Source organism: Trichechus manatus, unplaced genomic scaffold (assembly GCF_000243295.1).
Source record: "Trichechus manatus latirostris isolate Lorelei unplaced genomic scaffold, TriManLat1.0 scaffold00002, whole genome shotgun sequence".
Lineage (NCBI taxonomy): Eukaryota > Metazoa > Chordata > Mammalia > Sirenia > Trichechidae > Trichechus > Trichechus manatus.
In genome coordinates this window covers 33,876,273-33,893,211 of record NW_004443938.1, presented here as the reverse complement: position 1 = coordinate 33,893,211, position 16,939 = coordinate 33,876,273, and the positions used below count along the sequence as shown (strand labels likewise).

General features: G+C 37.9%; 1 protein-coding gene across 1 annotated transcript in view; it reads right to left on the bottom strand.

Moving 5' to 3' along the window:
* TXLNB (taxilin beta) overlaps positions 1-16,939 on the bottom strand; it is a 43,728-nt gene that overhangs the window by 9,504 nt on the left and 17,285 nt on the right. The window contains exons 5-7 of the mRNA XM_004368871.3: positions 9,914-10,108; positions 7,748-7,867; positions 2,961-3,035 (exon numbers count right to left, since the gene is read on the bottom strand). Of these exons, the coding sequence (XP_004368928.1) occupies positions 2,961-3,035; positions 7,748-7,867; positions 9,914-10,108 (390 nt within the window). The remainder of the gene's footprint in view (positions 1-2,960; positions 3,036-7,747; positions 7,868-9,913; positions 10,109-16,939) is intronic.

Below are 16,939 nucleotides of genomic sequence, written 5' to 3'. Positions count from 1 at the left end.
AATATTGATTGAATAAATTGTGCTTATTATGGGCAGGCACTGAGTTAAGTGCTTTGCATATATAACTTGAAAACAAACTGCACATGTGAATTACATATTCATTAACTCATTTTCCTTTTAAAAACTTAAGTATGTGAATAACTCTCACCTCTAGCTGCTGGAGTGAGAGCTGATATAATGCCAAAAATAACCACATTTTAGATAGTAGGTGCTGCTTTATTATGTGCTGTTATGCTCTTTGAAGTACACCTTCTTCTCACTTATCGACATGGTTAGGTTCCAAAGACCATGTTGGTATGTGAAACCAGTGTTATGCAAAAATGGAGGATGACCATATCAGATCACAAAACAGAGGATGATTACATCATTACATAACTATCAAATTACATCGTTACATAACTGCCAAGTTACATCGTTACATAACTGCCAAACCACTGAGAATAATTGCCCAGCCAAGCTGACACATAAGCTTAACCATCAAAGCCAGTGTTACTCTTGCCTCGTGCCTTGGCATTTGTTATTGCAGGATATATGCCATTAATGCGCAAAATAGTTGAATAGTAGATTTTTTACTATTGTTGTAAAGGCAAGATGTCGGATAACGATATAGTTGAAAAGTGAGGAGAAGGTGTACTGAAAAACTGAAAATGAATGCTCTCAAAGAGGATTCATTATGACATCCTAATTTTACGGGCAAGGAAATTTAGGTTCAGAGAGAGATTAAGGGAGTTGCAGAGTCTCACGGCTTTTCAGCAGAAGAGCCAGGGCTCTGAACCTGGTGCCCGGACTCATTTGAGTACTGAGAGATAACCGAGGAACATTGGCAAGTCTGTGAACCCTTGGTAGATGCCTTTTTGTTTCTAGGATGTAGGTAGGAAATTGAATCATATGTTTATATTTTTATCTCATAGGCCATTAAAGTCCTAGATTTTGATGCCAACTGAATGAATCACTCTCTAGCCCAGAGTCTACAGATATTAATCTACTCTTCTCAAGTTCATTAGCTTCATTTAGCATGTGGAAGCAGAGATTGCTTATAACAGATGATGTGAACAATGCGTAGCTTCAAGTATTGTCTATTGTTCTCAAGTCTCTGTGTTGTGAATGGGGCAGAGACAGTCAGAAGCTCTGGCATGATTCTTTGGGCTCTTTCCTTCCAGCCAGACAATGTGGTCACACCCCCTTTTCCACTGCCCACCTCCCGGTTAGAGGGCCACCACTGCCTGCCACCCACCCTCTGCCATGATTTGATGGGTTCATAACTGCCTAAAGGATGATCTGTGAGTTTCTGATTCTAGAGTTCATAATCTTTTGACTCTGAGCCCTTAGATTCTATTAGTAATCAATAAAGATCACAGTTCCAACCTATGTATAATTAGTATTTTAAAATTATTCTGATATATTATTAAAAAAAAGATTATATTAGGGAAAACAATCCATAGTTGCCTTCTATACACACATCTGCAAGGTATGCTTTAGGAAAGCTAGACATCAAAATGTTATTTGTGTTTTTGTCTATGCAGTGGTATAGTTTATAATCTTAAGTTTTTATTTTGTTTTTATTATTATTTTTCTATAATGAACAAGTATGTTTTGTTGTGACAGAGAGCTCTATATTATCTCCCATAAGTTCAGTAGTCAGCACATAAACATTTACCAGTGAATTATCCAAGTCTTGAGTTAATCTGCACAACTTGAAAGGCTTCTGATTTCCTAAGGGTCGGTGAATTTTCTCTAGATGATTTCCCGGCCCTTTAGCACTGGGGCATTCGGCCTGCAGCAGAGCTCGAGCCCCCTCTGAGGCTCTGTGCAAGGTGGGTGTCCCAGAACCTGAGAAGGAACATTTGCCAGGAGGGCAGAGGAGCCTAGGCAGGAGCTCCCAAGCCAAGATGGAGGCCCACAGGGGCTCAACCCTAAGGGCAAGGGAAAACTGGATAACTCCAACCTTCCCCCAGGGTCGGCTGTTGCATGACGCTTTCTTTTTGAGTCTGAAATATTAATTCCCATGTTGTTGTTAGCTGCAGTTGGGTTGGCCCCGACTCATGGCAACCCCATGTGTTATAGAGTAGAACTGCTGCATTAGGTTTTCTTGGCTGAGCCTCTGGGTGTGTTCAAATCGCCAACCTCTCGGTTAGTAACGGATCACAAACTGCCTTTACCACTGGGGCTCTTAGGAATTCCCATGGTCTAATGAAATATGGCATCCCAAAGGCAAATGAAAATGGTTCCTGCTTTGGTCGTTATTTCTAATAGTTAACCACTGACAGGGCTGACTTCAGATAGCACAGAAACTTGGATGCTGACACTGTTTTTCTAATTTCCTCTTTATTATAAGCAATATCAAACCTTGAGGGCATTTTAGGTATTGACAGTTATAAATGGTGCATCTGAACAGTTTACATTTTATTCTAACCTTCATAGGGTGATGGGGGAGGAGAGAGAGACGAAATATGAACACACTGAAGGAAAGCTAGATACCAGCTTACTTATTCTAACTGACGATTTGGGGGCCATCATTTCTATGTAAGGAGTCCCTGGGTGGTGTGAATGGTTAATGCTTTGGGCTGCTAACCGAAAAGTTAAAGGTTCAAGTGCCTTAGAAGAAGACTTGGTGATCTACTGATGAAAATCAGCCTTTCAAAACACTATTGAGCACACTTCTACTCTGACACATGTAGGGTCACCATTAGTTGGGATCAATTCTACGGCAACTGATATATTTGTATGTAAACAAACCTTTTGACTGGATGTTGTTGGCACAGAGCATTTCTTGTTCTGCTTAGATATAATACTGTGCTTTTATTTTACATAATAAATATGAAGTTACTCTTCATTTCCAACTCCTGTCTCCCTTACCCTACCACATGTAAGGGCTTCTGCAGACTTCCTGTGCTTACAGACTTCTTTACTTGGGAAGAGTAAGGAAAGCACATCCCACGCACAGTCTACCCCCATGTCACCTGAGCCTGTAGGACTGTCTCTTGTTCCTTCAGCACTTTGGCCTGAAGCTTCCACTCTGCTGCCTGGTTCAGGAGCTGTGAGAAAAGAAGATGCATGGGAAGAAAGTCAAGTTGTCTTGGTTGTAATTTGTAAAACTCAGTATTTTAGCTCATTAACCCTATTAAGTAATATTTGGAACTCTGCAAAGAATCTAAGAAATGTGAGACAATAGTTGATCTAAAAAATTGAGTTCTCAAATAAGATTACTTGATTTAATGAAAAAAAAAAATAAAAAGGAAAAATAGCCACCAACTCAAGCATGCATCACACAATATTCAACTCTCCCCAAATTCAGGAACCTTATCTAGCAATCCTAGCCAGCCATCATTCAGCTTCTACTTGAACATCTCCACAACATCACTGCCCACCAGGAAATCCTGGGGCATTGTGTGAGCAACTGCTTCCTTTATATTAAGCTCAAAGTTTTTCTCCTAGACCACTGTTTGCCATCATAGCATGCATCAGAATCACCAACAGAGCACGTTAAAATGTAGACTCCTTTCAGAGGACATGATCCATGAAGTATAGGGTGGCATCGAAATCTGCATTTGTAGCAAATTCCCCAGGCAGCTTTGATATCTGTGGTCCACAGATTATGTTTTGAGAAACACTAGGTTAGAAGTTTGACCTATTGTTCCAAATCCTGCTCTCTGAAGATTTACAAAATAAGTCTCATTCTTCTCCCACAAGACAGCCCTTGAAATACGGTCAAGGCCCTTGTATCTAACACGGTCAGAAATGGAAACTGATTCATTACATTGAAATAGCTGTTTTAGGCATAAAAGCAACATACACATATTTAAAAATATGTTATGTTAACTTAAAATATAAAAGTGTTCATTCACATGTCAGTCTTTTGATATAGGGCTGTGGTCTTTGTTTTGGGTATGGATCTTCTGATTGGAGTTCAGAGTTGTCTTTTGATAAAAATCACATCCATAATGTGACATCTAAGATTTCCCTTTTTTTTTTTTAAATAGTGCTAGAATCTAAAGATACTTGCGAAGCAACTCGAATGAGTAATTTTTTTAGAGTTTTAAAGTTTTCTTAAAAGCTATGTTTTATGGCTGTTCACACCTAATTTGACAACTGTTTTTCACTACTTGCCTTCATCTAAGCTTTCAAAGCATTGAACATAGTTTTCAAAGAAACAACTCTAAACGCACATTTCATCAGTTTATATCATTCTATTGATTTACACAATACAGGAACATGTGTAACTGGAAGGAAAATTTGGGAGGTGTTATGGATTGAATTTTGTCCCGAAAAAAGATATGTTGTAGTCCTAACCCCGGGTATCTGTGACTGTGACCTTGTTTGGAAATAGGGTCTTTGACAATATTATCAGTTAAAAAGAGGTCATACTGGAGTAGGGTAGAGTAGGATCCTAATCTCATCTGAAGGTGTCCTTATAAAAGAGAAGAACACAGGAGACAGACAGAGAGAAAACGGCTACGCGAGACTATGAAGTTATGCTACAGCTGCAAGTCAGTGAACACCTAGGTTTACAGAAGTTGGGAGAGACAAGAAAAGATCTTCCCCTGGAGCCTTCAGAGGAAACATAGCCCAGCTGACCCCCTGAATTTGGACTCCTAGTCTCTAGAACTGTGAGACAATAAATTTCTGTTCTTATACGAGCCACCCAATTTGTGGTACTTTGCTATGGCAAAGTAATATAGGGAAAGTAATGCTAGGAAACTAATACAGGAGGAAAAGCTGATTCTTGGTTAAACTCCATCTACCCGCTGGGGTCTAACGGGTATAGGCAATCCAGAGCGTTGCTTACTGTTGCTTACTCGCTGCAGGCAGTTAATGTGCTGTGGGCATCTGTCAGTTTGTTTTACGGACATGGATTAATCTGGTTAGTCAGCCAGGTGCTCGCCAGTTAAGAAGTATTTATTGCATTTCAAGATAGGGTGATTTGAATTTTCTTTTTTTTATCTTTATTAAAAAAAAAATTGTTCCCAAGGTTCATGTATTATTTTTGTAATCAGAACAACCAAACAACAATAACATTATTATTTTTTAAAACTTGAAGGCATCTTTTTCCTTATCCAAGTTTATCCTTTTCCCGTGGCCCAGTCTCTCCATTTGTAAAATGGGACAACTCTGTTGCTCTAGGATCCCTGGGTGGTTGCAGGTGGTTAAGGCACGTGGCCGCTAACTGGAAGGCTGAGACTCTAGTCTACCCAGAGGTGTCTTCAAAGAACATCTACTTCTAGAGCGCAGTCCTTACTCTGACACACATGGAGTCGTAGGAATCCGAGTCACTAGATGCAGCTGGTTATGTTCCTTTATGCCTCTCAGAGGTGCAGTGAAGGTTAATTACTAGAAGTGTAATTGCATCTGTATGAGAGGCCTGGGGCAGCTGTGCACTGGAAGCTCTGCAGTCCTCACTCTGGCCATCTGAAGGTGCGGGGGCAGGGTGCTCTTCCCCTGCTGCACTGAGGGGCTGTGCAGTGTGTCCTGAGGAAGGCCCCTGACAGCGAGGGAGGCCAGCGGCTGCCCATTCTGCTTGGGGTGAGGAAATACACCAGATCTGTTTTGACATCTCACCACTTTCAAAACGACATATCAGAATTGGAAGCCAGGGAGGTGGCCAGCTTCAAAAAGCTGAGGGGAGCTAACTCTCTTTCATTCATATCTGCTGTTTTGCTAAACCATGGTTGGAAAATTGGGCTTCATGCTTCTTTGCCAATGATAGGTCACCCCACTTTTCCCCCCCAATCCCCATGAACCTTTGCCCAGTTGTTCCTCTGTCATGGTACTATCTCATATATTATACAGTGAAGCTGCTTATTTCCCGTTGGAAGTATAATTTACCTAAGAAGATAATTATGGAGTATCTATTTTCTTGGATTTTGAATAATAATGGAATGTTTTATTTCTTACTTTGAAGGCTAGGTTATAGATAGATTTAATAAATTAATCTTTTTCTTAAAAACATGTGGACTTCTAATTTGAAAATATTGAATATATGCCAGGTTGTATGCTCTGAAATTCTACGTTTCTTTGCCATGATGGAAAACTGAAATTATTTTTGAAATTAATAATAATTAAAGTGATTCTGGGCTGATTTTAGGTAAATGAAAAACTCATGACCGAATAATAAATGGCCAAATCTGAATAATTGGTTTTAAATCTCCCTCTACCCCTAGCAACAGACATGAGGTCTACCTTGAAGACACACCTCTGAGTATAAGGTACTGTCTCAGAGAGCTTGAGCTTTGGAGATAGACGCACATGGGTTTGAAAAACATCTTGGTCGCTTTGCATTGTGTGACTTTAAACAAGCTGCACATCCTCTCTAAGCCTCAATTCTCTCATCTGTAGGATGGCCTTACACCTGTTTTGGTGAGTTTGGCATTAGTGAGGTATCAGTAAACACTGCTACTTGGTTTCTTAAACCAAAAATGTTAGGAGTCATCCTTGGTCCTCCCTTTCCTCGCTGTCACCATCTTTAGCCCATCAGCACTGCCTCTTGGTTTTACTTTGAAAATTTAATTTTCAGCAACTTCATCTCTCTTTCTTCGCTGCCACCTCCCTACTCCAACCCCTCGTCCTATCACATCTGGATTGCTACAGTCATCCTTAACTATCTTCTTGCTTTCACTCGTGTCTCTTTAGTCTATTTTACACCAAGAAGCCAAATTAATCTTTTACAGATGCAAAGCATATCATGTCACCTCCCTTGCTAAAACTACCCAGCACTTCCCTACTCTATTTAGAGTAAAATCAAAATTACTTTCCAAGCCCTGCAAAGCTGCACAATTTGGCTCCAACTTCATTTTGAAACTTTCTCCCACTTGGTCAACATACTTTTACTTCCCTGACCTTTGCCTACTTCTGGAGAACACCAGACTGGTTTCAGCATCAGGCCTTTGTCCCTGCTGCAGACGCTGAGGCTGGGGACTTCCTGACTACACACCTGGCAGCTCCTTCTCATTAGGCTGGTCTCCACTCAGGCATCCTCCCCTGCAGGAGGCCTTCGTGGTCACTCATCTTAAAGTAAGTCCTCTCTTGCCTCTTCCTTTTCAGTTCCTGTTTATTTCCCTAGTAGCATTTATTATTATCTGAAATTACCCTTCATAGTTTGTTTACTTGTTCAATGCCTGTCTCTTCCTTGTTTAACTCTAATCTCCATGATGGGTGGTAGCCCTTCTCTGTCTTGTTCACTACTGTATCCTCAGCACCTATTATGGTGCTTAGCATATGATTGTTGTTAGCTGTTGAGGTGGCCCTGACTCATGGCGACCCCATGCATATCAGAATGAAATGCTTTTGGATCCTTTGCCATCCCTATGATTGAGTGCAGATTGGACCATTGTGATCCATAGGGTTTTCATTGGCTAATTTTCAGAAGTAGATTCCCAGGCCTTTCTTTCTAGTCCATCTGTCTGGAAGCTCCACTGAAACCTGGTCAGCATCATAACAACATGCAAGCCTCCACTGACAGATGGGTGGTGACTGTGCTTGAAGTACATTGGCCAGAAATCGAACCCTGGTATCCCACATGGAAGGTGAACCACCAGTGCTCCCTAGCATATGATAGGCACTTGAAAAGTATTTGCTGAATGAATGACTATTTTATGTTAAAAATACTGTAGGCATAATGCCTTGTACTGGCTAGCAAATGTAGTTCTCCACCAAAGCACAGGCACTTTGATAGTTGTCAAAACCACCTTCTCAGGGGTTCTCCCAACACTAAGGCAGAGCAGAAATGCACACTGATTAAAATGATAAGTACATATTCCTTTTCTCGACTGTGTCGCTCCTCGGCTTCCTTCATCATTTCTTGCGCCTGCTCAAGTTTTGCATCCACCAGCTTCTGCTGCAATTCTCTGTGTTTAAATATTTTGTCCAGATGCTAAGGAAAGACAAAGTACACACATAAAGCTTGGTTTGTCATTGGTACTTGAAAAATGTAATAATGATAATAATAATAATACTCTCATGAGCATACATTCTCTAGCTTTTAAGATTTAAAAAAAGAGACGAAATAAATGCACTGGCATCATTTATGCCTTATATTAAAGTCATAAATTGGTGAAGTCCCCTACATTTTGCATTACACAAAGGTGGGGGTGCCAAAGTTTAGCAGTATTAATGGCAAAAGTTCCCTAGGTTATTTTTGTAAATTTGGCAACTGTTACATATGATGCTATTTATTATGCCAGACAGCAGGTAATGATATATATTGCAGCAACTACAGCATGATTGCTATGAGTCAGAATCGACTTGATGGCAGTGGGTTTGGTTTTTGGTTTATAGCATGATCACCAGGTATCTTGGGTTTTTCTATGAATATAAAACCATTTTTAATCACTACATTAATACAATTTATCACTGTGAATTCTCCTCCACAGTTTTTGCTTCAAAGGTTGTGAGGAAGCTCTGGGGCGCCAACATGGGGCCTGAGGCTTGGGAGGGAGTCCCCTGCATTCTACTCTGTTGCGCAGGGTCACAGATGAATTGAAATGCAAATAGGTTGCGGCTTCCTCTACACTCAGAGGCCCCTTAACTTGCTTTGCAAAGAGAAGCTACCAGCTGGATCTCAGTGTGGAGGATTTCTTGGTGATTAGGAGTTCCCCAATGGAAAGGGACATGTGTACTTCTACCCTTAGACCAGTCCCAGGAATATAGAACTAGGATATCAGGACCTGTCCTGGATGTCCCATCTGAGATCTCCCTGAAGAGTATGGATGTTTTCCCTCTAGCTCGCTCTTATTCTCCCTTCCTCTTCAGTCTGGAACCTCCGCTCTGGAGCTGGGTTGATCTTCGTGACAAGATAAAATGGTAGCAGGATGTTATGACTCACTGCGAGGTGTTTCTTGATTCACCTAACTGCCGCTTCCAAATGCTATTGGCTCAGTTTCTTTCCTGATAAAATCTTAGCCAAAAGAGTCATTTTGACTATGTTGTTACATTTTAAAGCAGAGATTTTAAAACCTGGGAGGGTCTGGGGAAAAGAATGTCGTTAGGTGCCGTTGAGTTGATTTTGACTCATAGCAACCCCACATAACAGAGTAGAATTGCTCCATAAGGTTTTCTGGGTTGTAATCTTTATGGGAGCAGATTGCCAGGTCTCTCTCCCTCAGAGCCACTGGGTGGGTTTGAACCACCAACCTTTCAGTTAGCAGCCTAGCACTTAACAGTTGTACCACCAGGGCTCCTTGGGAAAAAGAATAGGGTATATCAAACTCCTGGCTTGGTGGGGGGTCCCATCTGGAGTTTAAAAACATATTAAATATTATAATTTTGGGATAACAAAAGATTTTTATATTCCTCCAAATGTAAATTACTGAAAGTAAAAATCTTTTGGCTTTTGTGACTGTAGAGGCCTCTGCTTCCTCATCTATAACATGTTAATAATACATTATTATTTTGTGCTTCTTGAGACAATTAAATGATGTAATGTGTGTAAAGTACAGTACTTACCACATTGCTTGGCACAAATTAAGCACCAAACAAATGATACCTTTCTTATTATAATAAATACATTATCAATAATGTTATTATCGGCGGTGAGGTATATAGAATATAGATCCTTAATTTAGATGACATGGTGATTTTTAACAGGGAGTGTGTGAGATATTTTGGGGGTTATATAAAGAGGTTTTTAAAAAGGCTGAGAAGTTCAACTTTTAAAGAAAACTGTGCCCATGGCCTACCACTTTCTATTTACTGCCTTTGCTTTGCAGTGATTCCACTTTGAAGAAATCTTGTCTGACTTTTCAGCTAGGTATTTTGTAACACCATCTGTCTTTATTTGCGTTTGTAATAAAAATCCAATTCAAAATATCAATCAGTTGAGAGGGCTGGCCACAATGTTCTCTCATTTACCAAGTTCCCCACCTTCACAGCCCAGATCCGGATCTCTGTTGTTTTCTAAGTTGTTTGATGTGGCTCTCACCTCCTCTCTGAGTTCATACTGATCGATGATGCTCTTCAGTTTCTCAGCAAGCTCTGTGTTCTCCTGGCACAGCTTCATATTCCGCTCACTCTGCTGCTCAATCTGGGCCTGGATATCCGTCAGGGTGCTCTGGAAATGACTTGTGATCTCCTTCCTTTTCTCTTCCTCATCACGTGCCCGCTGAAGGGATTCCTCCTGTGGATAACAAGCCAAATATTTTGTGATGCTGGTTTAAAGTCACCCTGGATTCATAGAAATCAGGATTAGGTCAATGAAGGGAGATTAGTCAGTTGGGTAAGTCGGGTGTGTTTTTCACAGTTCTTTCTAGAGCCAGCGGCGCTCAGCTCCCAAAATAAATGTATGAGCGAAGGTTTCAGCTGTGAGGGCCTTGAATTTGATAGTTGGTGATGAATAGGCTTGTTTTAAAGATGACAGGTCTCCTGCCGAGTGAATGAACGGCAGCAATTTCTTACAAACACACATCACATGGTTTTGATCTCTTGTCTGTGGCCTGCACAAAAGGCCACTCAGTTTTGCTGATTGATGAGACAGATTGTGTGTTACTTTGGTTTGGTATGTATAAAACCCACGGCATATTAGCTAGATAATTGTATTACCCACGTTTTGTAAATATAAATGATCACAATATAAACTTGTTCTTAGTAAGAAAAAACTTTCATTAAAAAGTTTAAATAAGGAAACTAAGCTAGCTATGGAGCAATTACAGCGATTCAAAATATAAAAGGCAATCTTTTAAAATATGCTGGTTATTTTATTTCTGTCTGAAAGAACAATTATCTCATGTGTCACATAGGGTAATTGAAATGTTCAGTGTAAATTTTGAATCTGAAAGCAATATAAAGTTTTGAATCTTCTTTAAGTCTAAAATGAAACATCTAATTTTTTCCTCTTCTGCTTTGTTAACATTGAAGAATTGGAAATTAACTTTTGTATCATTTCTGTTCTCTTTTCTCCTAAATCAAAACTCTTCATTCATTGTTAACCACTAACAATGTATCTAAATTTCCTCCATTTCTATACTGAGAATTGTTTACTTTTTGATTGTTCTCCCCATCCTTTGAGAATAAAAGGGTTTAATCTTGTGACATCATATCAAAGATAAAGACATTTGCAGTGCTGACAAGTGATACAGACATTTTAGGATTCCTTTCAGTTCTGATTAATTGTTAATATGAAAGCTTGCTTCATTGTTGGCAAGTAAAATTATACTGCACTTAGCTGCCTACCAAGTTCAAATTATGTAACAGGATTTTTTAAAAGAGAAATAATATTTAAACAGAAGTAATTGTGCAAATCGTTACCATGATAGTAGAATAATGTGATCAAAAGTAAAAACTGATGCTGAAAATATATGCCCTGGAAATATTTTAACTTATTGTTAGGTTTCCTCTTTCCTCTACAATATTAATACTTTCTCTAATTTTGATGTGATTTCTGATATCAGAATTATATTTTATTCATTTTATAAACATTTACTGAATGACAACTTCTTAAGGATGTTATAGAAGTTTTCTGCACTATCTAATATGAAGGACTTTATGAGATGTTATTTCTTCAAACTTTGTGATGAGAACAGCTGCTATATGTTGTTGTTAGTTGCTGTCAAGTTGATTCTGACTCATGGTGACTCCATGTATTATAAAGTAAACTGTCCATTGGTGTTTTCTTGGCTGTAATCTTAATGGAAGCAGATTGCCAGGACTTTTCTTCCATAGTACTGCTGGGGGGATTTGAACCCTCAACCTTTAGGTTCACAGTCAAGCACAAACTGTGCCACCTAGGAACCTTCCTAGTATACGTATTTCATTAAAAAGTGATTTGTGGGCATCAGCTCAGAAGAACTGAATATATACATTATAGTGATTTTCTCCTCATTGTTCCTGGTCAGCTTAGAAGTCAGCAAGTTCAGAATCATAGAACTACGGACTTTGACCTGAATGCCATTTGCATTCATAAATGTTCCCTCCCTGAATGAATGATTAAATGAAAGAACCATCTCATACTACTAAGAAACCGAGTTCTTCACTGGCAGCTGGCTACAAATAAGAAGAGACAGGTGTTAGGATGGCATCAAACACATGTCAAACCATTATAACCCCGAGTCATGGCCCACAAAATGTCATCTTACATTTTACATCATAATATTTTTCAATGGGAGAAAAATGAGTCTACAAAATCTTATAAAACTTGAGTTCATTGAAAAAGAATTTGAAATCATTTGGATAGTGTCTGAGATAAAATTTTCTTTTCTTTAGCAAACACTTTATTCATAGTGAAAATTAATAATATGAATAATATTGAGGGGCAAAGTCTGAAATAACTAAGAAAACAAACTGCAAGCATCATAGTGTATCTTAGAACTGACGGTGTGCCTGGCACATAATCCATAGGCATTCAGTAAATGTTTATTTAATGAATCAGTGAATTATTCATTTATAGACAGTAATATGAGTAGTTTTGACTAGATGATTCCTCTAGTCCTTTCCACATTAAAATTCTGGGATATGCTGATAACAATCACTGTTTATTTCTTTACTAAAAACATGTTCCCTGAAACATTGACCTGTCTTTTACTGGGAAGCTCTTTTTCAGTATAGTTCGAGGCTCCGATTTATTGCTTCAAATATATGTAGCATTTCTTGAAACAAGTCCATGCCGCAGACTTTCACTGGTCCTTTTCTAAATTATCTTAAATTATAAAGTTTTGTGGGTTTTTTTTTTTTTTTGACTCATTGAGGAAGCAATTTCAATAAAGAATAGTAAAATTTAAAATTTATAGTGGCGGAAACAACCTGGGTATATGTTCACTTTTTGTATTTTCCCAAGTTCCTAGTACCTGGAATTTAGATTAAAATATACTTAGGCTGTTTTACTTCTACTATGGCCAAGTAAACTCATACTGCACCGACTCTTCTGCAGATAACAATGATAAACTCTGAACAAAATGCAAGGAACAAATTCTTAAAGGCATTGGAGAGTAAACAAAATTACGAATATTCTGGATGGAAGTGGACACGTGTAAAAAGAGAATAGCATGTTGTAAATTTCGCCTTTTTTTTTTTTACAGCTTTTGGCTTAGCAGCAGACTCCAGTTGGCAGCTGTAAGGTGGGTAAAATTTTCATAGAAAACGCATCATCTTTCTGTTCTCAAGAATGAGAGTACAGAGTTCTAGGTAACTACAGCTACTGGATGATGAGGAGGGATTCTCAGTAAAGAGAGGGTCAGAAAGGGAGAATCCCAAATTCTGTAAATAAACTCTGCTGAAATTTCTGACTGACCCTGAACCACACATATTCAGGGAAGACTCAAAGCAGCACAGCTAAGGAGAAAAAGAATTGAACTGAGGTTTGAGCTGCTGCCCAAGAGACAGAGTTTGTAAGTTTCCTGTTTAAAAAAAAAAAAAAAAAAACCCAACATTTTCCAGAAAAGTATGAATAGAATACAGATTCTTCACAACATAACAGTCACAACATCCAGGATACAATCTAAAATTACTTGACATATGAAGAACCAAGAAAATGTGAACCGATCTCAGTCCCAGTGGAGTCCTCTTCCAGAATGATCCAAATGTGGAATTAGCAGATAGGAATTTTAAAATAGGTATTATAACTATGCTTAATGATGTAAAAGAATATATTATCTCAAAGAATAAAAAGAAGAAATGTCATGAATGAAATATGAGCTATAAAAATAACCAAATGGAAATTCTAGGATTGAAAAATTACAATACCTGAAATTAAAACAAAAACAATAACAACAACAAACTGGTTGTGCTTAGAGTAGAATGAGATGACAGAGAAAAGAGTCAGTGAATGTGCAAACAGATCAATAGAAATGATCCAATATTAAAATAAAAGATTGGTAAAGAACATGAAGAGAGATGCAGGGACCTGTGGGACAATATTTAAAAAGTCTAATATATATGAAGTTGAAAACTTAGAAGGAAATAGAATGGGATAGAAAAAGTATTTGAAGAAATAATGGTTGGAATTTCCTCACATATGGTGAAAGACATACATTTACAAATAGAAGAAGCTCAGCAAACAGGATAAATACAAAGAAAACCACTCTTGGGCATAAATAAAGCAGTCAAACTTCTGAAAACCAACGATCAAGAGAAATATTTTGGGAGTAGCCTGAAATAAATGACATATCACATACAAAGCAACAATAATTCAAATGATTGCTGATTTTTATCAGAAATTATGGAGGCCAGAATACAATGGAACAACATCTATAAAAGGCTGAAAGAAAGAAGAAAAAAGAACGGATACAAAGGAATATAGCTGTAAATAATAAAAGCAAAATAAAAACACTTTAAAGATAAAATATAGCTAAGAGAATTCATCCCCAGCAGACCTGTACTGTAAGGAAAAGGAAGTTCTTCAGGCTGAAATGAAAAGATATCAGACAGAAACTCAGACCTTCAGAAAGAATGAAAAATACCAGAAATGGTAAACATCTGGGTAAATAAAAAAAGACAGTTTCTGTCTTTTAATTTTTAAAGAGATGCATATGACCTTTTAAAGCGAAACTTATAACATTGTCTTATTGGTTTTATAAATGTATGTAAATGTTACACATATGACAATTACCTCTTAAAGATGGGAGGAATAGATGGACCTATTTAGTTGCAAAGTTTCTACATGTGAAGTGACACAGTATTTACTCTGAGTAGACTGTAAAAAGTAAAGAATGTATAAAGTAATACAGAGAAAATACTACTAATAAGGCAAAAAGGCATAATTTTAAAAGCCAAGAGATAAAATGGAGTTTAAAAATGCTCAAATAATACAAAGGAAGGCAGGAAAAGAACAGAAAACAGAGGTGACAAACAGTAAACAAGTAATAAAATGGTAGATTTACAGCCAACCACATCAATAATTACATTAAATGTTAATGGACTTTCCTCCAGTTAAAAGGCAGACATTGTAAGAATGAGCAAAAAAGCAAGACCTAATTGTAGGCTGTGTTCAAGAGATGCACTTTAAGTATAAAGACCCAGGTTGAAAATAAGCAGATGGAAGCAATGCAAACAATAAGCATAGAAGACAAAGAGTATTACCTAAGACTATTTCATAATGATAAAATGGTCATCAGGGAGACATAATGATCACAAATGTATGTACACCTAATATCAACACTTCAAAATACATGAAACAGACATTGACATAATTAAAAGGAGAAATAAACAATTCCACGATCACACTAGGAGATTTTTAACATCCATTCCTCAGCAACTGATAGAATGACTGAACAAAAATTCAGTAAAGACATAAATGATCTAGACCTAATTGTTATTTATGGAATGCTTCATTCAACATCTGAGGAAGAGACATTCTTTCCAAGTGCACATAGTGTTCATCAATAGACCATATGACGGGCCACAAATAGTCTTAAAAATCTCAAAGGATTGAAATCATATAGAGTGTGTTCTTTGACCACACAGAATTAAATTAGTCAATAACAATAAGATATCTAGGTGGTGGTTGTGTTCCGCTGAATTTATTCTGACTCATAGTGACCCTGTAGGACAGAGTAGAACTGTCTCATAGGGTTTCCTAGGCTGAAATTTTTTTCTCATACAGTGGCTGGTGGATTCAAACCCCCAACCTTTCGATTAGCAGCTGAGTGCTTAACCATTGCACCACCAGGTCTCTGATATCTAGGTAAACCCTAAATATTGGGAAATTAAACAGCACTTCTAAGTAATCCGTGGGTTGATGAAGAAATCAGAGGGGAAATAAGAAAATATTTTGAATTCCAGTCCTGATTTTAATGCTTAAAATATGTGTGACCTTGGACAACTGATTTAAATTGATAGCCAGTTTCTTCATCAATAATATGGGGAAATCATTAACTCATAGCGTTGTTGTAAAGACGAAAACAAAACAACATATGTAAAGCACTTAGCACAACTCCTGGTGCAATAATGGTACTTAATTATATTAATTAATTAATTTTGTTGCCAATAACTTGAGCCATTACTGAGGGTGTGTGGATATACCTATAGGGTCTCCCCCTGCTTCCATCATTCTGCCTTTGAATGCTACCCAAAGGGAACAAGTGGTATCATTCCGCTCTTCAAATATTTTTGTTGGTTTATTAAATCTTTTCACTGTATCTGATTTAATTTTCATCTCCTTACTGTATAACATTATGAAAGCCAGGGGATTTACGTAAACTCAGAATTTTATCACTTAAATACACATCTTGAGTTGAAGATGATGCTCCCATCCCCAGACCCCCTTGCAGTCTGGGTTTCTCATTGTCCTTATGCAATCACTGAAGAGATACAAGAAGCCCGGCTCCTAAAACTTGTTATTGGAGCATTAGAGTTCATCGCACTGGCCTCCCATTTCCCAGATATCAAAAACAATTGGAAAACGAAGAGCCAACATCCTCTTCTATTTTTCTTCCTAACTCATTGTACAGATTTAGCAGTGATTTCATCTGTTTCTTAATCCATCTCCTTTTAAACACATGTAATAATAACCACCTCACGGGAATATTGGTGTCTAATTAATTATTATTTGTCAAAAGCTCCAGGATCTTCAGCTGGAGGGGGACTATAGACTGATACAGTATTATCTTGGAGAACCCTGCATCTTGCTTCATTGAATGGAGCTAGTGTCTTCGTGTAATCAGATTAATCACACTGCTTGAGGCTTTCGCTGTAATTAATGAAACCCATGCAGACTGAATGAAGTGATCAGTCTATTATTTTAAGGGTCAATAATTAAGTCTGAAGAGCTTCAGTGTTTTGTCAAGTAGCTTCTTTTTTTCAGATGGCTATTGACGTTTTAGCTTCAATCTCGATTTATTATGTCAATTAGCTGTGTGTCAATTCATCTCATGTCATGCAAGTTTCCTTATAGACACAAAAAGTGCTCAGTTGGTACAAATTTATATTCTAAAAAACAGAACTAAAGCCTACCTTAAAAAAAAATCCAAACAACAAATACACTCAACATAAAATAAAGGTAAGGGGAACGGCACAAATT